We start from the raw sequence: 23,164 nt of genomic DNA on the forward strand, positions 1-23,164 counted from the left end.
TGAATGAAACATGGCTGACATTTTATTTTAAAAACAGTAGTGAAGAATGTTTAAAATGACTACAAACAGGCTTGAAACATGATTCAGGTTTAGTATAATTCTCTCGAATTTCTCTCCTGCAGACCGTTCCCTTACCATTTCTTTAGTGCATCTGCATTTAAGGCTTTGAATCATTTGACCCAGGTTTCACAAGGTTAAAGCGAGCAGGCCCACAGCCACGCCTCTGCTCCATCCGCTGTGATGTGGACAAGCCTAAAGCCCAATACCTGGGATGGTAGCAGAGACACTGCTAGTATCTAAGAAGTCACAGATAGAGCTTTAATGAAAGGACATATATAATAAACAGCTTGGTGGCAAGGAAGTGGTGCGGTTAAACAAAAGGTTTCTTTTCAAAAGAAATTGTAACATCTTTGGAAAACTGTCCAGTTCTTTCTTTAGTTCCCCGGAGTCCATGCAGATCCGTTCCTTAAGACACCCTTAGAGTGTGGAGGTGACGTGGAATGTACATCAGCACTCAGGCGCAGTCAGCCTGGTGCAGCTGGAGAAGGCTCCCTGGCCGCGGCCGCACGCTCACACGTTCGTGTCCTGGAGTAAGGGTTCTTTGGCTTCTCCTGGCGCCTGTGCGCTATGAGGGTGGCTGTGGCCGCCACAGTGCTTCCTCCAGCTGCTGGACCGCAGGCTGAGGTTGGTGTGTTCCGGGATAAACAAGGCCACCAGCAGAGCCAGCAGCACTGAACAGGCTCCAAAGAGGAAGGGCGGGCCGGGGATGATGGAGTTCTAGGGGAGAGAGAGTCAGTGAGCGTTTCTGCACCAACATCACTGTCCGTGAGAGATTGCTTATCTTGTAGTAATTACCGGTCGCTATGCATTCTAAGCCATCGTGGCTCTCTTTCAGCATTAAAGCCACAATGAGGAAAAGCATTCCCTTTCAGGAGGAAGGAGGCGCGCTCAGCCTCATGAGGGCCTGGGGATAAGACCCCAGAAAGCAGCCTCTGCAGAAGCAGTGTCACTGGCGGCACAGGATCTGCACTTAACGCTTGTTCAGGAGAAACCAGGACAAGCCTCACAAGGAAAGCCAGCAGCTCCAGCAGACCTGGTTCCAGCCGCACTCGCACTGCAGGCCTAACATCGCCCACAAACCACCGGCTGACTCACTGAAACCAGCCTGAGCTGGTCACAAGGCTAGTGAGCAAGGAAATTGCTGAGTGGCCTGTACTGTCTGCGTTAATATTACAGCTGTAACGAGGCCTAGCAAACGACGCCCCAGCCTTTTCCACAGGAGGCTGCTCTGGGCCACGCAGTATGACCAAACCAGCAGGCTGAAACCGTTGTAACTCTCGGGGGGGAAAAAGTACGCACTGCCCATCAGGCCTTGGTTTTTAAGTGCTAGTCAGCCTAAAAGAGCGAGAATGTCACCCAATTTTTACCTGTTCAAAGTGGTGCTGTGGGCTGGTGTTTGTCCCCAAGTCCGTTCCTGTCATTGGCAGCTCTTTCAGTTCCACGTGGAATATGTAGAAAATGAACCCATAGAGAGCTGGTCCCAGACCGTTGCACAGCCCCCGAATTCCTGTTATCATCCCTTGAACAACACCTGAATGGTTGGGACAGAGCATCACTTAGTGCAGCTCGGGTCCTGGCGACCCTGGAACCTGCACCAAACATGGGAAGCCAGAGCCCTTCTCAGATGCTGGGAGTTTGCTGCAGTGGCAGTGCCATCGCAGTAATCGGCTGACAGCGTGACCGGCTGTGCAGAGGGGAGCTCGGGCGACGCAGCGACAGTGCACAGAAGCCTTTTATCCCCCCCCCCCCACCACCACCACACACACACACACACACACCCGCCGAGGTTCCCAGGCAACGAGTCCGGCCAGTTCAGGAGCACAACTGTGTCCCCAGTAGTCAAGGGTAGCCCTCTCGTACCTATTTGTCTCTGAGATGATCTCATTCAAAATGCAACTTGCATTCCTTCCTCATTTACCAACCAAGTGGCCACTGCCTCTCTTGTAAGATCCCTTTTTTTATGACTAGTTGCCATTTCAAATAATTATTGGCATTTTAGGAATTAAGTGTTCCCACCACAAAGCTAAGACAATATACATGTCTGCACTGAGCCTGGGAGACTTGCACGGGAGCGCCCCCAGGGGTCTGTCTAGTGCACCCGCGTAGACATAAGGGGTCAGCATGAAGCCAAGGCTGTGTGTCCCCCAGGAGAGGACAGGGTTGGAACATCTGCCCACCCAGCTGCCATGAACCCAACTCACCTTGTTGGTCGGCATCAGCAGTTCGGGACACGAGTGCGCTGACGGCAGGAAAGGTGATACTGGACATGGCGGCCACGGCCCCTGCGGCCCACATCATCCTGTGGGCAGAGTGGCAGAGCTCAGACCCCTGCTCCCCCTGCCTGTCTCCGTGGGCACCGTGTGAGCGCTGCTGGGAAGCCACGTCACTAGACCCTGGGAAGGTCCTCCTCCCCCCAACTGCGGAGAATAATGTATCAAGCAAACAGGAAATGTTTCCAAACACGTGAGGTCAGTAACTTCCTACAGGTTCCCACGACTTCTGATTCAATGGAGGCATCACTGGTTTGATCACAACTTTGGATGCTCCTGGTTTGATGTTTGAAATAAATGTTTTATAAACTGTGAACAACTCCTAAAACCTGGACTAGAAAAACAAATGCCACCAGAACAGACTGTTCAGCTTGTGCAACGTTAGTCCAAACTGGAGTTCAGTCCTGACGCCAGAGGACGGGGACACCCATCCCTCCCTCATGCAGGGAGCCAGCCTGGCAGGAAGGGAGACGTGTCCAGCAGGAGGCTGGACCGAACCACTGGGCTTGCCTCCCAGATCCCTGCTGCTGTCGGTATAGCCTCTGGGGCCACTTAACTCTTTCCAACGAAGTAACTGACTTTCAGGCCCAGTTGCTATGGGATTATGTGCTTTTTCTGAAAGACAAACTGATGGAGGCAGTAAATGCTCATTAGAGAGTCAAAGGCTCCATAACCTCGTTCAAAGCCCAGCCTGTGAGTCAGCTATGAAATGCCCCTCTGTCCCCAGGCCATCCTAGAACATTCACACACAGGAGAGATGTGTATTTTACCGTTTGAGGGGAAAAAGCACAGTAAGACTGAGGTCTAAACCTCAATTGAGACACAAATAAAGAACTACAAAAAACGGAGTTATATCTCAAAATAAGGCTAACACCAACAGTTTAAAGCAGTGGTTCTCAACCTTGGCTGCACATTAGAATCACCTGGGAATCTTTTTAAAATCCTGATTTCTGGGCCTCAGCCTCCAGAAATTCTGTTTCTTTGTTACTAATGTTGTGGCCCCACCCCATAACAAAGGAACAGAATTTCCGGAGGATGAGGCCCAGAAATCAGGATTTTAAAAAGATTCCCAGGTGATTTTAATGTGCAGCCAAGGTTGAGAACCACTGGTTTAAAGGAATTAAAATAAGTACACCTACCAAGGTTCTGAACCGAAGCCATACCACGCCAGCTGTAAGATCTGAAATCCCAGGCCCAACAAAATGGTGTTCTTATTTCCAATGGATCTCATGAGTAAACTCAAGACTATGGTCTGGAAAAAAGAAAGACCAAACAGTTTGTCAGAACAGTCACTTTAAAATATGGGGTGACGCCTCCCGCCGGGAGCAGGTGGACTCCTTTCCTAGCTGGGGCTTTCCGCACAGCCGCCCTAAATCGAGCCCCTTCCCGCCCCCGTGGCAGGCCGAGCTGGCCTCCCTGCCGCCGTGCAGCGCTGGGACTTGGGGAACGGGACAGAGAGCTTCCTGAGCAGTGCTGAGGTCGAGGTGGCAGGTCAGAGGGTTCCAACCAGGACCTGGGGACCCCTCTGATGTGACAGCATTACTCTGCAATGCTTATTCCCCAAATAAAGGAAACCTCAACAGTACAGCTATCCACACGCCCTTCGCCGGCACTCACCGCTGCTGGCCCCTGGGAAACAGCTGCCCCCCGTCTTGGCCAGGTCACCTCACTGAGACCCCGTCTCCTACAAAGTGTCCCTTCCGTCTGGCAGTAACAGCACCTACTTCACACTTGGTCATGTTCACATCGTGCTTACACTGTGCCTGGCACGGTGGACACAAGCACTGAGAACATGCTATGAGCGGAGGGGTTTTCCTGCTGCTCGTTCTCTTTCAAAGGTAACACGTCTGGCAGTGACCTGGGGGCGGCGGAGGTGTTCCTGCTCTTCTAGTGAAGGTGCTGCATCTACCACACAAGACAGCGAGTCAGTCCGCCAAGAGCAGGAAGCAGTTCAGAAAATGACTACTTGACGACTGGTGACACTCTAACCTCCCAATCATCAAGGCTCACAGCCTGTAAGACAGCCACTGAAGAGTGTCCTCAGGTTTCAGCGCCAGCAAAGGGTTCCTGAAGGATGAGGACCCATCACTGTCTTCTCAGACGTCCCCTTCCCCAGGCCAGCAGGAGACTGCGCTCCCAAGGCAGGGACTTGGACTGCATCCTCACCCACAGCCGCGAAGGCAGCCCCGCGGGAAGCAGGGCGCAGAGCAGCCTCCCGCCCACACAGACCTGCGGGGGCTCCTCCCAGCACAGAGGTTCTGCCTCGTCTGTGTACCCCAGCACCAGCTCTTAATAGTGTTTATGAAAACGTGTGATTTTAAACGTCACAATATTCTCAGTGGAACAAATTGCTTAGTATATACAGTGTACAACACAACAAGAAACAAGGCCGTATCCTGTCATTCACTGTAACTCGTTTTGGGGACAGACTGATTCATGATGTAACCAAGATGACAACTGATTAACATTAACAGTTAACCAACATCAGCTGTGGTCAGTCACGCACAGATCTGCCAGGGCCCGACGATACCCCACTGGACTCTGGGTCAGAGGGCAGTGCCCGTGCAGCCAGTGAACAGGGCAAAGTGCTGGTCAGCAGAAGATGCTGACCTGGGGGAGAAGCGGACACAGCACCTATTTCACAAGGCACCTCCAGGCTGCGGTGCCATGAAGGAAAGGGTAGTGTGAGGGGGGAGGAGGAGGAGGAGAAAAGTAGAGAGGGAGGGAGGAAGGGCCTGGGCCGCAGGGCACTGAACGTGGAGCACTAAGGTAGCGAGCCTGTGGCCGGCGGAGAGCAAGCCTCAGAGCATCTGCCCAGCACCTGCCAGAACCAATGACGGGCCCTGCATACCCACAGTTTCATATTAACCCCGCCCCCCCCCCCCCCCCCCCCCCGTGCTGACAAGCTTGTTGCTAATTCTTCAAACTTGTGAAGCACTTTGGGGGACCCATGCCCTAAGTTCGCATCTGCTGGGCTGCGGGCATGGTGACAGCGAGGGAGGGCCCAAGGCAAGTGGGAGACACCCTGCCTCACAGCCTCAGTGAATGCTGCCCGGCTTCGCCATCCAAACCCTAAACACGTCCTCGCCATCTCAGCTCGGCGGCCTCTGAGAGAGAGCACTGCGTTGGGAGCAGCTGGGCTGAATCCCAGGAGGCAAGGTGGGCCAGACACGCCCAGCTCCATTCTGACCGCGTGCCCTGTCCCTGTCCGTGGGCTCCACTGATCACACACACCGCAGGCCCTCGGAGGCCGCAAGCGAGTGCGTGTCCACACGCAGCACTTCCCAGCCCAGGGCTGCCAGGTGGCACCGAGTCACAAACAGCACTCACAGTCAGGAGGAGGCACATTACGGGATTTAAAGTTTATCACTAGACCTGCTCCCACGCACAGATGATATCTGCAGGGGGCGCCCCGCTAAGGGATGAAGACTGCCAAGCCCGATGGCACGACCCTCCTTCCCCTGAGCAGGCCCGGGGCCTGGCAGCCTGGACCAAGTGGGAAGCGTGTGCGATGGATCGCCTGCAGGGCCAGAGAAAGCCAAGCCCCCTGGCCGGGTGCGGGCGGGGCTTCCCGACAGGAGGCCGAGAGGGAAAAGGTCCCGGTCACTGGACTAGAACTTACTGTGGAACAGAGAGAGCTTGCTGGCCAGGAAACAGATCTAAGAAAATCCAAATTCTTCCTCAAACCGCCAGTTACATCGGGTCCCAAGACACCATTGCAAGCCACTCCTCTGCCAAGGCCCCGAAGGCCTCCGGTTTCTCGAGTCAGGCGCCCGCAGGACCGGTCCCTCCACCTCTTGAACTTCCTGTCCCGACTCTCCTGTCCCCTCCCCGAGCCGTCCTGCCTGTTGCTCCCCACACACCAGGCCCAGCCTCTCCTTATCCAGGTGTACACCTGCTTACTGGTGCAAATCAATACACTATCGCTCTGACTTATGCCTCATACGTTGGTATGTGTCAGTCAGTCCCCAAAATCTCATCCATATTAGCTGCCTGACAGTGAAATTTCTGAGCCTGTAGCCCACGAAGCCCGACAGGGCAACTCCACCGAGACCCATCCCGGGTGCAGCCGGACGGCAGCCAGGCCCACCCTCCATGACGTCACTCGCGGTGCCTGACGGAGACTCACCTGTGCAATGATGGAGAGGATGCCGAGGACCGCGATAAAGGCCGCCACACTTTCTGGTGAAAACTTCATTATCTGGAAGGTTCGAGAAAAAATTACATCAACAGAAAAGCACAGCAAACACCACACTAATGCCACAGCTTGCACAGCAACATTAAATGAGCCAGAAAAAAAACTCATTTGTAACCAAAATATTCTGAGGAAAAACCTGGCTTTCCCGGAGAATCAAGATTTATGGTAAGTGTTCATGTGCTAAACATATACCCACTAAACACAAGGTCAGCAAATTTAAACCTGTTTAGAGGAACGAAACGAGACAGCCGTCAGCGCACAGAATCCACCTGACAAATAAGCAGCAGGCTCTGTGCTCTTCTCGGGGTGCATCGCTGCCCCGAGACCAGGGCCGGGAGGAGGCTGACGCTCCTGGGCGGCCGCTCTGCCGACGGGCCACAGCCTCCGAGCGGCCGGGGCTCCCCCCTCACTTGCGTGGGAGCGAAGACAAGCTTGAGCCACCGGGACCGCAAGGCTCTGCCTGAGGAACAGCAGCCCACGCGGCAGTGACGCGTGAGCCGGTGCGTCCCACGGCCTTCGTGTCTCGAGTCTCCGCCAGCCCAGCTCCCTCCGATGGAGACCTCCGCCAGCCCAGCCCCACGCGCGGGAGCGGGGCAGCGCTCACCTGCCTGAGGTACAGGAAGAAGCTGGAGTACTGGCCCGCCTCCGGGAGGTAGGACAGGAACACGGTGATGCAGATGAGCAGCACGATGGAGTCCTGGCCCACCTTCTTCAGGGACTAAACGGAACCACGGAGGGAGCGTTCCCGTCAGCGCCGAGCGGCCGCGGGCCGCGCGGACACCCCTTCCAGTTCCTTTCGTCCTCCCAACCATCTCAAGAGGACCCGGCATTTCCCCCAGAAGCACCCGCAGCCCGGGTCACGCTGCCGGGCTCAGCACGCACCCCGCCCCAGAGGAGGGAAGGGGTGAACTTGCCGCGAAGGGGTCGGCCTGCTCCCAGGAGATGGGCGCCCCCCAGGACGCGGGCCGCATCTTCTCAGGCAGAGACTCGGGCACAGCCACCAGGATGAAGCAGATGTCCAGCAGCGCGATCGCCGTCGCCAGGACCACCACCAGGCTGTCCCCATACACCCGGCCCAGGTATGCGCCGATGGCAGGGCTGATCACCAGGCTCGCGGCGAACGTGGCGGAGACCTGGAGCCAGGCAAGGTCCGAGGTGAGAGTGAGGACTGACCCCTTCCTCCCACCGCGGCTGCCACCCCTGCCGCCCCCCGCCCCCACCGGTGCCTCACACGCTCTTCCTCTGCAGGAAGGAAGCCAGGCACCACCCGGGGGCCTAACCGAGGCCCACACGGCTCCTGCCTGAGAGCTGTGCGAAGGCCAGCGGACGCGAGGGGAAGGCACGGGCCACGCGGCACAGCAAGGCCTGCGGGCTCGGAGCGGGGCGTTCGCCCCTGATTTTAGGTCAGCCCTGTCCCACTCCTGACCTAGTAAAGGAGTCCTTAGTTTTATATGATGTTCAAAAGAACTTCAATAACGTAACAAGATTCTGTAATTTCAAATCTGACATGTGTGACCAAATCCATACGGAATGCAAGCATGCAAACGTACAGGCTGTACGTGAAACCATGTGCAGTGTGGTCTGAAGGGATGAGCTCATCAGGAAATGGGTTGTGCACCGCCACGCACTGCCCGTGTGAGATCGCTAGACAAGCCAGCCCCGGGTGGCAGGAGAGCGGCCCGCACCTGTCCATAGGCCATGCTTCTTTCATGCTCTTGGGTTATGTCCGCCACGTATGCGAACACCACGGAGAACGTCACTGCAAACACCCCAGACACAGAGATGACGGCGAAGTACCACCTGGAGGGAGAGAAGGGGCAGGAGAGGTGAGGACCTGACCTCCCCGGGCAGCTCGGCGCTCTGCAGGCCAGGAAAGCACAGGCCGGGCGGCCCTGGGGCAGCAACACACTCTGCGGAACACTTAAAGCAGCCACTGCCTCCAGTCAATCCCTGACCAAACCGTTGGGGTTTTTAAGTGGCTTCGTTGTTTCTACTTAAACCAGCAACAAAGCTATTGAAATCCAACCACCACTGTCGCCCACAGCACTGACACACACAAACAAAACTCAGCCAATAACACAGGTCACTGCAGTCCCTGTGGCCTGCGTACAGAGCCTACATGTTCTCCCACAGTGTCCAGCTCTGAGTGCTGCAAAGCAGGCAGCTCCGTCTCAAAGAGGCCCACGGAGCTCGGAAGTGAACTGGGAAGTGACTATAAAGCGCGAACAAGATATGATAAAAAGCTGAGCCCAACACGTCCCAGCGTCACGCCGAGGGCAGCTGTCAACATCGCGTGAGCATGTGAGCGTTAGCGAGCCGGGCAGTGGGGCCGCGCTGCCCCCACCCGTGGCCTCTGCTCATCCTCGCAGCCGCTTGTGACATTTCATGGGCCACTGGCGTTCGCAAGGGTCTGGTCCCTCCGATGCAGCACTAACGCCAACACTCAGTGGACAAGGACATCAGCCGGAGAGCGAACGGATTTACCACTAAGCTGGGCTCTGGGCCTTGGGACAGCCATTCTCCGGCGCCTCCCCAGCGAAGATGCCGACTTTCACCAGGGGACAGTGAGCCCAGCCGTGACACCACGAGCAGCACACGCCTGAACTCAGACGCCGCGGGGGGGGGGGGGGGAGCGCGCAGGAATCCCCGTGTCCTTCCAGAAGGCGTTGTGCCCGCCCTGCCACCTGGCTGCCTGGAGTGTGACACGAGCTGGAGCTCAGGCTGCCTCCTGGACAGCGAGGTGACAGCGGACGACTGCAGAGGGAGGTCTGCTTCCCTGGAACGGCCACGCCAGCTCAGCGGCCACCACGTCCAGGCTTCTCGAACATGGACAGGCATCGGTCTCCTCAACTTTAAGCTACTGGGGCTTTACTGCTATGTAACAAAGCGACTCCTAATTAATACAGAGAGTGACGGTGACCGGTGCTAACATTCCACATAACAGAATGGGAAGCTGGCACCCTGGCCAGTCCCTGAACTCCAGCGGCCGCTTGCAGGTGTCCGCACGCTGCCTGTCGCCTCTCGTTCTGAGAACTTTGGGACCCATCACTCAGCTACTCCGCCTGCAAGGGCCTCTTCTCCGCAGCGGAGACTCACGCACAGGGGCACAATGCAACACTTAGACGGGACGGCCAGAGTGAGAGAGTGACGGGAGTCAGCAGGCAATGAGCAGAAGGGCCGTTTCCTTGCTGCAACCCGACCGGCACCTACCACGGGCTGATCTTCATTAAAGGGATCGGGGCGCAGGTGAAAAACACTGTCAGCAGCAAGAAGGACTTCCGGCCCCAGACGTCAGAAAGAGCACCAATGAGCGGGGCGCTGAGGAAGGACAGCAGACCCTGCGGCGGGAAGGGAGCACGTGATGAGCCCAAAGTGAGTCTACGGGAGCGTCAAACCAGCTTATTTCCAAAACAAGTGCATCACCAAATTCTAGATGCACAACTCATTTCTTATCTGTACGTGATTCAGAATGCCCCCGGACTGTCTAGAACAGCGGTCGCCAACCGGTGGCCTGCGGACCACTGGTGGTCCACGAGGTCCGGAAGGTTGGTGCCCGCTGGTCTAGAATTATCTGCAGGGTCTTGCTGCGTATGAAATATGCAGCGCTCCGATGACTTCGCAGCCCCAGGAATTCCACAGGAGCAGCTGGAGAAAGACTATCGTGTTAATTACGTTTTTATGGTCATAGGCTGTTTACAAAATCTGCTGCTCAAAGGAAATCTGGAGTAAAGAACATGCAGAATATGCCAGACCTGACCAGACTGACACAGTTCTGTATTTCTGCATTTCTAAAATAGCTCTTTTCTCTTCAGTTTATGTTCTTACCGGCACTTTACAAAAGCATTCGGGTCTCGGCGATAAAATGCCAACACCTACACCCCGGGGGGCCTGATGGGAAGGGGTTTATCAAGGTACACAGTTGGCTACATTTGAGTCAAATTAGATTCAAAGCCCAGCGAGTTTAAACACTTAAACCCAAGACACACTCTAGCTGTAAAAATGGACACTTATTGGGTCAATTAACCAGCCTCACACACTGGCAGATTACATGGCATGCCAGTGTATGAGGTGGTGGGCATGAGCACATGCATGCAGACTGTATACATACGACTGATCCTACCTTGACTCCTTGAATCAGGCCATTCATCAGAAATGTATGTTTAGGGAAGGTTTCATGTAACACCTGAAGAACCAAAAGAAAAACCTCAGGCTACATTTGTCTCAGTAAAACATCTTAGTTACGTTTTGAACCATCCCGTCCTAACACACCCTCCCTTCATTTCCTGCAGCTCAGCTCTGCAGGGTGCTGGGCACGTGAGGAAATGCTGCCCTGAGCACTGCGGGCATCACCGTCCAGGCCCTAACCAGGCCCTTCAGACCCCTGTCCCTAAGAAGGACCCCATGCGGACACGGAGACATGGTCAGACCTCTGCCCAAGGCTGCACGGGAAGTGGCACAACCAAAACTGAACCAGGAAGGAGGGTGTGCACGTCCGTGTGTGCAATCACCAGCCAGTCTGCTCCCATGTGAGCAGCTGCCCTCCCTCCCGCACAGACAGGCGAGAGCGAAGACTGGGAACACCAGGGGCATGTGAATTGCAAAAAGTGGGTCTAGAAAGTTTCCATCAAGTGAGAGAAACCCCAACCCATGGAAATGTCCAACGAGCCGGTCAGTGCTCCCAGGCCCGGCGGGTGGAAACCACAGGCCCCGGGAGCCCTGGCGTGACAGCAGCCGGAGGGAAGGTGCGAGAATGAAACTGGCGCCTGCGCCAGGGCCTCCACGGCTTGGCAGCCCCGATCACTGGCACTGGGCTGTGTCACTGCCTCACGGACGCACCGCGCTCCCACGGGCCCAGGCTCTCCCTGCCGCCCCGTCCCTCAGGCCCAGAGGAGGGCAGTGGGCACAGGAAGGGCGGGACTCTCCTTGGGCAGAAAAACTGCTGCGAGTGCTTCCTGTCACCTTTCAGGGAGGCCTCCACCAGGGTCTGCACGCCTCCCAGTTCCTCTCCGCTGCCGCCAACGAGAGAATCCACCCGGTGGCTCAGACGGAAACTCGAGAACATCAGGAATGAGGCGTTTTAAGAACTTACAGAAATTGAGAGTAAAGTCCACAGTCCTGAAATACCAAGTGCCCAGGACGGTCTGCAGCGAAGGACAGAGCCATCCACCTGGACACGCCGGGCCCTGCGAGGAGCAGTGGGACCAGCACACACGGGCCTAGTGTTTCTAGGACCACAGGGCAGTCAGAGGGAAGCCACTCCGAGCATTACAGACCCTCAGACCTACGGCCATTCATTCTCCTGATCTAATGTCATCAAACCAGCAACTGATGACTGAACACCTTCTTCCTGCCCCTCATCTACACTAACTCCCCCTCCTCCCTCCTCACTTACACTAACTCCCCCTCCTCCCTCCTCACCTACACTAACTCCCCCTCCTCCCTCCTCACCTACACTAACTCCCCCTCCTCCCTCCTCACCTACACTAACTCCTCCTTCCTGCCCCTCACCTACACTAACTCCCCTCTCCTCACCTACACTAACTCCCCCTCCTCACCTACACTAACTCCCCCTCCTCACCTACACTAACTCCCCCCTCCTCACCTACACTAACTCCCCCCTTCTCACCTACACTAACTCCCCCTCCTCACCTACACTAACTCCCCCTCCTCACCTACACTAACTCCCCCTCCTCACCTACACTAACTCCCCCTCCCTCACCTACACTAACTCCCCCTCCTCACCTACACTAACTCCCCCTCCTCACCTACACTAACTCCCCCTCCTCACCTACACTAACTCCCCCCTCCTCCCTCCTCACACCTACACTAACTCCCCCTCCTCACCTACACTAACTCCCCCCTCCTCCCTACACTAACTCCCCTCCTCCACACTAACTCCTCCCTCCCACCTACACTAACCCCCCTCCTCACCTACACTAACTCCCCCCTCCTCACCTACACTAACTCCTCCCTCCTCCCTCCTCACCTACACTAACTCTCCCTCCTCCCTCCTCACCTACACTAACTCCCCCTCCTCACCTCACCTACACTAAATCCCCCCTCCTCCCTCCTCACCTACACTAACTCCCCCTCCTCACCTACACTAACTCCCCCCCCTCACCTACACTAACTCCCCCTCCCCCACCTACACTAACTCCCCCTCCTCACCTACACTAACTCCTCCCTCCTCCTCCTCACCTACACTAACTCCCCCTCCCTCCTCACCTACACTAACTCCCCCCTCCTCCCTCCTCACCTACACTAACTCCCCCTCCCCCTCCTCACCTACACTAACTCCCCTCCTCACCTACACTACCCCCTCCTCACCTACACTAACTCCCCCTCCTCACCTACACTAACTCCCCCCCTCCTCACCTACACTAACTCCCCTCCTCACCTACACTAACTCCCCCTCCTCACCTACACTAACTCCTCCTCCTCCTCACCTACACTAACTCCCTCCTCACCTACACTACTCCCCCTCCTCACCTACACTAACTCCCCCTCCTCACCTACCCTAACTCCCCCTCCTCACCTACACTAACTCCCCCTCCTCACCTACACTAACTCCCCCTCCTCACCTACACTAACTCCCCCTCCTCACCTACACTAACTCCCCCTCCTCACCTACACTAACTCCCCCTCCTCACACTACACTAACTCCCCCCTCCTCACCTACACTAACTCCCCCTCCTCACCTACACTAACTCCCCCTCCTCACCTACACTAACTCCCCCTCCTCACCTACACAACTCCCCCCTCACATACACTAACTCCCCCTCCTCACCTACACTAACCTCCCCCTCCTCTCACCTACACTAACTCCCCCTCCTCCCTCCTCAACTACTAACTCCCCCTCCTCACCTACACTAACTCCCCCTCCTCACCTACACTAACTCCCCCTCCTCACCTACACTAACTCCCCCTCCTCACCTACACTAACTCCTCCCCCTCCTCACCTACACTAACTCCCCCCTCTCCCTACTACCTCACTAACTCCCCCTCCTCCCTCCTCACCTACACTAACTCCCCCTCCTCCCTCCTCACCTACACTAACTCCCCCTCCCTCCTCACCTACACTAACTCCCCCTCCTCACCTACACTAACTCCCCCTCCTCACCTACACTAACTCCCCCTCCTCACCTACACTAACTCCCCCTCCTCACCTACACTAACTCCCCCTCCTCACCTACACTAACTCCCCCTCCTCACCTACACTAACCCCCCTCCTCACCTACACTAACTCCCCCTCCTCACCTACACTAACTCCCCCTCCTCACCTACACTAACTCCCCCTCCTCACCTACACTAACTCCCCCTCCTCACCTACACTAACTCCCCCTCCTCACCTACACTAACTCCCCCTCCTCACCTACACTAACTCCCCCTCCTCACCTACACTAACTCCCCCTCCTCACCTACACTAACTCCTCCCTCCTCCTTCCTCACCTACACTAACTCCCCCTCCTCCCTCCTCACCTACACTAACTCCCCCTCCTCACCTACACTAACTCCTCCCTCCTCCTTCCTCACCTACACTAACTCCTCCCTCCTCCCTCCTCACCTACACTAACTCCCCCTCCTCCCTCCTCACCTACACTAACTCCTCCCTCCTCCTTCCTCACCTACACTAACTCCCCCTCCTCACCTACACTAACTCCTCCCTCCTCCTCCCTCCTCATCTACACTAACTCCCCCCTCCTCCCTCCTCACCTACACTAACTCCCCCTCCTCACCTACACTAACTCCCCCCTCCTCCCTCCTCACCTACACTAACTCCTCCCTCCTCACCTACACTAACTCCCCCTCCTCACCTACACTAACTCCCCCCTCCTCCTCCTCACCTACACTAACTCCTCCCTCCTCACCTACACTAACTCCCCCTCCTCCCTCCTCACCTACACTAACTCCTCCCTCCTCACCTACACTAACTCCCCCTCCTCACCTACACTAACTCCCCCTCCTCACCTACACTAACTCCCCCTCCTCACCTACACTAACTCCCCCTCCTCACCTACACTAACTCCCCCCTCCTCCCTCCTCACCTACACTAACTCCCCCTCCTCCCTCCTCATCTACACTAACTCCCCCCTCCTCCTTCCTGTCCCGTCTACACCAGGGAACACTAGCCAGCACCTGGCTCGTTCACTCTGGCAGGGAGGTCTTTTCCCAGGTCCCAGAGGTGGGAAAGTCTGGGTGAGATCAGCTCAGCCTGTCCTAAGCCTCCTTTCTACACGGCCACCTCTGGATCTTGGGCTTAAACCAAAGTCTGCACGTGGAAACGCAGCCACATGAATGAGTCTCAGAATAAGCCTGCGAGTGACGCAGGGCAGACTCCTGTCCCTGAGCCGGTGGGTGTAAGACCTGGTCCACCCCGGCAGGCACGGTCCCTGCAGAATCCCCCGCCCCGCCCTCCCGACAGCGAGGGAGAGCAGGGCTGAGGACAGCGAAGCGGTGGAAAAACCGCTCTGAAGGTGACGGTACTAGGAGAAGTAGCACGGAAATGAAGAAGGGCTGTCTCACCCCCTCGTCCCCCGGAACTGTAGAAAGAGGTTTTACAGGAAGTGATAAGTGGAAAGATTACTTACCACCAACGTGGGTGCCGTCAGTAATCCCCAAGCAAAAAACTCCAAAAAGATGACGATGACCGCGTGGTACACACTGGGAGAGCCTATTCCTTGAGGCTGGAAAACAGAGGGCAGCCGATCAGCAGGGCCCGCATCCGAGTCCCAGGAGCGGGGCCTGGCGCTGCCTCTCGGGCACACCTGGGACTTCCTTTTGCTCAATTCTCCTTTTCAACAGCTCGCGCCTGGCCCTCCAGCTCAGCTTTAGAGTCATTTTTCCAATTCGCACGGGAAAACGAGTGCCTTCTCCAGTGTCAGAGAGGCAGGCCCCCGCCGTGCTGGCAAGCCCATGGAGATCACAGAAAAAGCCAGCCTCAGGGAACTCGGATGGGCAAGTCCATTTTCCATAAAATGCAAACGTAAGCCTCAGGCTTCGGCCTCTCACAGGCCGCTCCGTCAGCACCCTGGTCAGACGCGAGAATAACCGCAAGGCTAAGGGGCTGCGGCGGACTCACCCGCACAGGCAGACGACCTGCGACGGACCACAGTCACCATGAGAGAGCCAATAAGGGTTGACCGCCTAAATGCCAGGGAATCACGCACCTCCAGACGCAGGCAATCCGATTAGAAATGGGCAGAGGACCCGGACAGACATTTCTCCCAGAGGACACACAGGCCGGGAGACACGGGGAAAGACTTGAGGGGTGCCCATGGAAGCCACCCTGAGGTGCCCCTCACACCTGGATGGCTGTCATCGAGACATCAACAAACCAGTGCTGGGGAGGACGTGGAGGAAAGGGAGCCTCCCACTGCCCTGTCCCTGGGAATGCAGATCGGGGTCAGACACTGTGGAAACAGAATGGAGGATCCTCGGAAAATTAGAAGCAGAACTGCCTGTGAGCCAGCAAATCCACTTCTGGGTACTTACCCAGGGAAATCCAAAACGCTAATCCCCTTTCCCCGGTGTTCCTAGCAGCATTACTTACAACAGCCAAGATACGGAAGCAACCTAAGTGTCCATCGACAGGCAAATGGATAGGGTAGATGTGACACACACACACACACACACGTATGTACAGTGAAATATTATGCTGCCATAAAAAAGAATGAAATCCGCCCTAGCCGGTTTGGCTCAGGAGATAGAGCTCGGCCTGCGGACTGAAGGGTCCCAGGCTCAGGTCCCAGGCTCAAGGGAACAGGCCTGGGTTGCGGTCTCGATCCCCAGTGGGGGGCGTGCAGGAGGCAGGCAATCCATGATTCTCTCTCATCGTTGATGTTTCTATCCCTCTCCCTTCCTCTCTGAAATCAATAAAAATATATTTAAAAAAAAGAAAAAAGAATGAAATCTTACCACTTGCGACATGGATGGACCCCGAGGGTACTTTGCTAAGTGAGTAAATCAGACAGAGAAAGACAAACATCATGATTTAGCTTATTTGTGGAATCTATAGAACAAAATAAACAAAACAGAAATCAACTCACACACAGAGCAAACAGGTAGCTGGGACGGGAAGGGTGTGAGGGGGCTGGGTAAAAAGTGAAAGGGATTAAGAAGTACAAACTGCAAGTTTTAAAAATAGTCATGGAGCCTGGCCAGCGTGGCTCAGTGGCTGATTGTCGACCTATGAACCAGGTTCGATTCCTGGTCAGGGCACATACCCGGGTTACAGCCTCAATCCCCAGTGTGGGGTGTGCAGGAGGCAGCCCATCTCTCATCACCGATGTTTCTCTCTCCTTCCTTCCTCTCTGAAATAAAAACATATTTTAAAAAATGATCATGGGAATGTAAAGTACAGCATAGGGAATACGGTCAGTAATACTGTACTAAGCATGTGTGGTGTCAGATGGGTGCTAGACTTATTGGGGTGAGCACTGTGTAAAGTATATGAATGTCTAATCCCTATGTTGTACACCTGGCCCTAATGTAATACTGTATGTCAACTGTAACTTAAAAAACACCGGAAGAAGGCACTTTTAAATTCATCTGTCCCAAATGGTCCACACTGAGTAAGAGATATATCAAAATATTACATACAGTTTTTAACGAAAAACTGTTATTTCTACACTAGGGGCCCAGTGCATGACATTCGTTCGGGGGGGGGGGGGGGGGGCTCAGCCTGCCTGCGCCCTCTCACAGTCCGGGACCCCTCGGGAGATGTCCGCCTGCTGGTCGTGCCCGGGCCTCTAGTACTGTGATAAGGCCACGGCTCCTTTACCAGTGGCCTGGCACACGGCAGGTGGTGACATATGTGCTGAATTTAACCTGGGGAACTGTTCTGTAGTAAACTACGTTGTTTTCCACTGAACAACTGTTCTTGCTTCCAGGAAGTATAAACCCTTCTGGGAATCTCCCTAGAAAAATATGTCAAAAGCAAATGGTGCAAACAGGTTCAAGGTGAGCAGACCCAAGAAGGAACTCCTGACACGCAGGCAGGGAAAGTGGGTTTACAGGTGCAAGTGCGTGAAACACAGTTTATTCTTTTATTGTTATTTTTGCATTATTTGCCATACGAACAACTGTAAACCCACTTTGCCCCACTGTGTAGAATCACACACCTTCATGTCACTTGCCTTCACTGTGTCTGACTCAGAGGGCAGCCTAATGGTTAGCTCCCCCCCCCCCCCCCCCCAGCCCCGCTGATACTCAGGAGCTGAGGATGAAGGGGGATCTTGGAAGGGCTCAGTTCCCCCAACTGTTACAAACTACGACATCCAAGTTTCTGACAAATCATTAACAGCGCATTGCACGGCCTGTGATGGATGTTAAGGTGACTGACCAGGCTAGAAAGATGCCCTTCGCAAAGGACAAAGCAAGGCAACCTGTTAAGGCTGCTGAGCCCCGAGCAGAACAACTGCGGGGGGAGGGCACCGGCCGGAGGGAGCTGCGCCCAGAGCTGCGCTGGGCCAGGTGCCCGCACTGGACTCTGAATACGTCCACCCGGCGGCGCAGCTTCCGCACGGGAAGCAGTAACAACACCCAGTGCAGCCTTCCTCCCTTTCTTAGGACGTGTTTGTAATGGTGGTCCTCTGACCAATTACAAGGAGAGGCTGGAAATCAAAGGCCATTTGAAAACCATGTCTATGACTTTATAAAAGGTTTACTTTTGTTATTTTTTTAAATCGATGTTTAGAGGGAGAGGAAGGGAAGGTACCACCACCAAGCGAGTGGAACACCCAGGGGCTGCCCCCAGCGCCCCCCACCGGGGGTGGATCCACCTGGGCACGTGCCCTGACCGTTCTGGGCACGGGATGATGTCCAACCGACTGAGCCACACCGGCCAGGGCAGAAGTTTTACTTGCAAAGTTCTGCTTGTTTTCATTAAAAGCTAGAATGGGTTAAAATATAAACCCTGCCAAAAATTACCCTGACACTTACCGAGATGTAAATGTCTCCTGATTATATGTAGGAATAAGCAAAATATCAATAAAAACCAATGTGCTGGCACACACATTTCATCACAGTAGAGGTGTTTGCCACTTCAGACTCACATACTAGGCCCTGCAGGAGTCAAAGCACAAACAAAGCCTCTATTCTAAAAGGGCGTCCAGGGCTGGAGGGAGGTACAACCAAGTGTGTCCAGATGACACACGATGCTCTCCCCACGCCCCTCCCCCCCCCTTCGTGTATCCTCCACCCTCCTGAAACACTGCTGGTGCGCAGACTGGCTTGTCCAAAAGCAAGCTCTGAATTCACTACAACTCTGATCAGTAACAAGATGAAAAATAACCTCACATCTCACAGGATGAGCAATGGAAGCGTCTGTGAAGTGAGTCAAAACCGTAAAGAGGAAACAACACGGGCTTTACGAGAAAAGGAAAGCGTTTCTTCATCAGCGCCACCGGACCACCTGCTCTTACCCAACCCCACCCCGCGCTGCCGAGAGGGGCAGGTTGCCTTAAAAATTTAATCCAGGGCCCGGATTCTTCCAAGCATTTCTCTGCCCGGCAGCGATTACCGACCTGCTCAAGAGTCAGGGCTGTCCACACCTGATCAAAGTGATGCTTTGATTAACCAAGAACAAAAAGAAGTCTGAGGATTTGAGTTGCAAAGTTTTTTCCCCCCACCAAATGTCAAATCTATGACATCTAAGAAACCTGACAGTTACCTAAAAGTATATTCTGAAACTGTCCCATACACCCCAAGCTTTCTAAATTTTAGCATCCTACTGGCCCTATTCTGCAAGGTCCAAAAAGAGAAAAAAGAAAAGGTATTTGTTTCCAGTGAATTCAGCAAGCCCTCTGTGCGGCCCACCACATGTAGCTCTGGCCTGGCCGCTGGTCGGGGTCCCGATGCGAAGAAATGCGGGGTAAGAGGAACCATTCTGCAGGCTTCCCGGGAGCGAGGCCGGCTGCACCTTCCCGTGCCGGCTCGGAGCCGGGTGCCGGCAGGACCGCCAAGTGTAGCAGCGGGAGGTGACAGCCGCGGCGCCGGGCGAGCTGCTCCCGATGGAGCCCCCGGCCCGGCCCGCAGGGAGTCACCGCGATGGCAACTGTGTCTAAGGAGCAGCACTTTCTCCCGCCCGACCCGCCCTCCTCTCGGAGCGTCCTCCTCCGACCGCAGGCGCGGAGGTCCTGTTAGGGCTGCTGCCCATTACGACCCACAGGTGATCGGAAAGCCGGGAGCTGCCGTCTCGGTCCAGGCCCGGTGACTGCGGCCGCGGGGCGACCCACCCCCGCCGGCTCACCGGGAGGAGGAGCGGGGACCGGGCCCTGAGAGGCGGCCGCACGAGGTACCCGGTGGGCAGCATATGGACGGGCGGGCGGGCGCCGCTCCCGGCGCCTCGGCAGCACGGCCACGGCTCGCGGGCCCGGCATCCCCTGTCCCCGGCAGAGGCGCACGTGGGTCGCGGCCAGGCCCTGAGGGTCGCCGGGGGCGAGGGCGGCAGGTGAGGACGGGCCGGCGACCCCTCCCCGAGATCGGGCCCCGGAGGCCGCAGGCCGGGCCGGGCCGCAAAGCCCGCGGAGCCGGGACCCGGGGACCCGAGACGGCGGCCCCGCGACGGGCGGGGTGGCGGGAGATCGGGGCGACGGCGCGGGGGCAGGGGGTCGGGTGGGCCCGGGGCGCCCGGCGGGCCCCGCTCACCGTGCCTCCGTCCTTAATGATGATCTTCTTGGCCAGCATGATACTGCGGTTCGCGGCCCGTTTCTTCTTCTTCCCCTGCGTCATTTTACCATCCTCGAGTCCCGCCGCCGCTGCTGCCACTCCCGGGGCGGCGGCCCCGCGGCGAGTCCGTGCCGCCGCTACTGCCGGGCCGAGCCGCTCGCGGTGCTCGCCGCCATCTTCCAGGCCCGGCCTGCCTCGGGCGGCGCGTCACATCGTGCGATCGGCGACGAGCCGCCCGGCCCCGCCCCGCGACGCCGCCCGCGCCCGCGCCCGCGACAGTGACCCTCCCCACGTGACGCCGTCGCCCCGCCCCCGAGACACTGCCGCTCCCCTCGTGACGCCATCGCCCCGCCCCCGAGACACTGCCGCTCCCTACGTGACGCCTTCGCCCCGCCCCCGAGACGCTGCCGCTCCCCACGTGACGCCGTTGCTCCGCCCCCGTACCCCACGTGACATCATCCGCCCCCACGTGACGCCGTCGCCCCGCCCCCGCGACACTGCCGCTCCCCACGTGATGCAGTCGCCCCGCCCCGCGACACTGCCACTCCCCAAGTGACGCCGTCGCCCCGCCCCCTCGCCGCTGGGCTGTGCCGCGCGGGAGGGAAGCCGGCGGGGTTGCTGGTGCTACGGTGCCCGGGGCCCTCCGCTCACCCGCCCGCTTGGCCCTAAACAGCCCGGGCGGTGGGGGGGCTGGGTCCCCCTCGCAGGTGATGAGGCGTTAGTTCTGCAAACCACCTGCTTGCAAGTGGTTGCTCTGGAGCCTGCGCGCTCTCCACCTGCTGTCAGCAAAGGCCCCCGCGGGGAGCAGCTGGGATTCCAGACAAACCCACTTTCCAGAAAGGCCTTGTCCGGGGCGCGGGGCCCCAGAGCTGAACCGAGCGCGCGCCTCCCGCAGCCGCCAGGCCCCGGGCCTGGGCCTTTGGGGCCTGTCGGCACGCGTTACCTGCCGCGCGTTGGAGCCCGCTTCCTGTTCTGCCATTTTGCTTAACAGCCAACTTGATGGAGGGGCGTGGGGCGGGGTCGCTACGAAGGACAGTGGCAGGTTGACGTCGGGCGGTGCCGAGTTTCGGTTTTGGTCATCGCACCGTGTGAGCCTCAAACAGAGTCTTCGGCGTGAGGGCGGGGCCCGGGCCCCCCAGGCGGTTGGAGGAATCGCGCGCCGGTGCGGAGGGGACAGTGACGCGCAGAACGCGGGTGCCGACCCAGCGCCGGGCTGGGGGCGAGTGGAGCGGGGAGCCCTCTCCTGAACGCGGCTGCGCTGCCGGCTCCGTCCCGGTGGAACGAAGTGACAGCCCTGACGTGTGTGTGTGCAGGGAGGGGGGGGCGGTCACGGCAGCACAGAGCCCGCTGCCGGCTCCGTCCCGCTCGGTCCCCGTCCCGAGGGCGCTCGGGCGCCTTTGGAGTCACCTGGGAGCAGGGCCTCTGTCCTGGCCGGGCCTCAGCCCCCTGCAGCCCCGCCGCACCCGCTGCCCGGCCCGGGGACCCAGCGAGGCCCCCTGCAGCCCCGTCAGGAGCCCGGAGCGAGGCCCCCGCCACCCCGGCCCCGGCGCTGGGACCGGAGACGGGAGCGAGCGCCGGGTCACCCATCACACAGCTACGGAGCACGAATCCACTAGTTAAAGGGGACGGTGTTCTTTGTATGATGGTTGCAACTTTTCTGTAAGTTTGAAGTATTTCAAAATAGAGCTTAAAAATAAATTTGGTTGAGTTTCCTGTTGTGTTCCTGGAACGGAGTAGAAACAAACCAAGTTCCGCGGGGAAAAGCGGCATTTTAGCCGACAGGTACCTGCAGTCACGTCCCACCCGCAGGAGCGCTCGGCGTTTGTTCGGAAAGTCCTCAGGCGGCAGGTGGGTGCGGCCCGCCCCGAGCTCTGGGGGGGCGCGCGGAGGCCCGAGGGGCGCCGGAAAGGGTGCAGTTAGAGTTGGGCGCGCAGGCCTCCTGCTGGGGGAGCTGCGATGGCGGGAGGGGAGTCCGGCCGTGGCGGACGCCTGGTTCCCGCCGGTGGCCTTGTGTGCGGTTTGGGGTTGTGAGGACTCACGAAGAGGTTGTGTGGGGTGCACGGGTCACAGCAGAAACGAGCACTGGTACCATAAGCAAGGGAACGACAGGAAGGATGTTGGGGTTCCCCAGGCGAGTGCGAAGGCCGACAACCAGGCTTGGAAAACAGGAACGAGGGGGAGGCTCATGAGGCCCCTTGGAAGAGAGTGGGACCTAGAAGTAAATGCTCCCAAAGAAACGATTGCGAATCCAAAACCCCAAACGCACCACGTGTTGCAGAAGTGCAGCTCATGCCCTCACAGCATTCAGTGACAAAGCTGTCCTTACACATCGGAACAAAATTAAGTGGACACTGTACGTGCCACTGAGCACTGTATCTGATTACAGCCACGTTTTCCTACCCTGGAGTCACGTTCTGTTAAGAATCATTTGACAAAATTTCTGAAATTAAAAATGACAGTGACATTGTAGCCCTCGCTGGTTTGGCTCAGTGGATAGAGCATCGGCCTGCGAACTGAAGGGTCCCGGGTTCAATTCCGGTCAGGGGCACAGGCCAGGGTTGCCAGCTCGATCCCCAGTAGGGGGCGTACAGGAGGCAGCCGATCAATGATTCTCATCATTGATGTTTCTATCTCTCCCTCTCCCTTCTCTGAAATCAGTAGAAATACATTTTTTAAAAAATGAGAGTGTAGTACTCGCTTTGGCAGCACATACACTAAAAATGGGAACCACAGAGAAGAGTAGCATGGCCCTGAGCAAGGATGACATGCAAATTCGTGAAGCGTTCCGTATTTTTTTAAAAAATGACAGTGCATCATGAAAGGTCTGTATGAACAGTTGTCACTGCTGTGCTCCCTCCTTCGCCCAGGAGAATGTGTAGAGGCGCACAGGCCCTGTGAGGGAGCTGGCGGCGCCGTTAGGGGCCCAGGCGATGAGAGTGTGTTATTCCTGGCGGCCCCCCCAGATGAT

General features: G+C 56.9%; 1 protein-coding gene, 1 long non-coding RNA gene and 1 other non-coding gene across 6 annotated transcripts in view; 2 read left to right on the plus strand and 1 right to left on the minus strand.

Annotated features, from left to right (window-relative positions):
• Positions 1 to 21,190, minus strand: MFSD14A (major facilitator superfamily domain containing 14A). Of its 4 annotated transcripts, none has more exons than XM_036344522.1 (12): positions 21,140 to 21,190; positions 15,117 to 15,212; positions 10,649 to 10,711; positions 9,739 to 9,866; positions 8,214 to 8,328; positions 7,443 to 7,661; positions 7,133 to 7,246; positions 6,460 to 6,531; positions 3,470 to 3,582; positions 2,262 to 2,359; positions 1,428 to 1,591; positions 1 to 777 (listed from the first exon to the last, which is right to left on the minus strand). In XM_036344522.1, exons 1-12 carry the CDS (start codon positions 21,173 to 21,175, stop codon positions 571 to 573), a joined length of 1,425 nt encoding a protein of 474 aa, XP_036200415.1. In that variant the 5' UTR covers positions 21,176 to 21,190; the 3' UTR covers positions 1 to 570. The 4 variants fall into 4 exon arrangements, with proteins under 4 accessions (XP_036200415.1, XP_036200414.1, XP_036200417.1 ...); XM_036344521.1 differs by lacking the exon at positions 21,140 to 21,190 and adding an exon at positions 20,176 to 20,424; XM_036344524.1 differs by lacking the exons at positions 7,133 to 7,246; positions 21,140 to 21,190 and adding an exon at positions 20,176 to 20,425.
• LOC118673556 overlaps positions 19,624 to 23,164 on the plus strand; it is a 19,155-nt gene continuing 15,614 nt past the window's right edge. Inside the window, exon 1 of the long non-coding RNA XR_004973404.1 lies at positions 19,624 to 19,822. This is a non-coding gene — a long non-coding RNA (uncharacterized LOC118673556). The remainder of the gene's footprint in view (positions 19,823 to 23,164) is intronic.
• On the plus strand, positions 22,887 to 22,991 carry LOC118673884. Its single transcript, XR_004973536.1, has one exon. It is a non-coding gene; the product is annotated as a U6 spliceosomal RNA (small nuclear RNA).

This window comes from Myotis myotis, unplaced genomic scaffold (assembly GCF_014108235.1).
Source record: "Myotis myotis isolate mMyoMyo1 unplaced genomic scaffold, mMyoMyo1.p scaffold_m19_p_18, whole genome shotgun sequence".
Taxonomy (NCBI): domain Eukaryota; kingdom Metazoa; phylum Chordata; class Mammalia; order Chiroptera; family Vespertilionidae; genus Myotis; species Myotis myotis.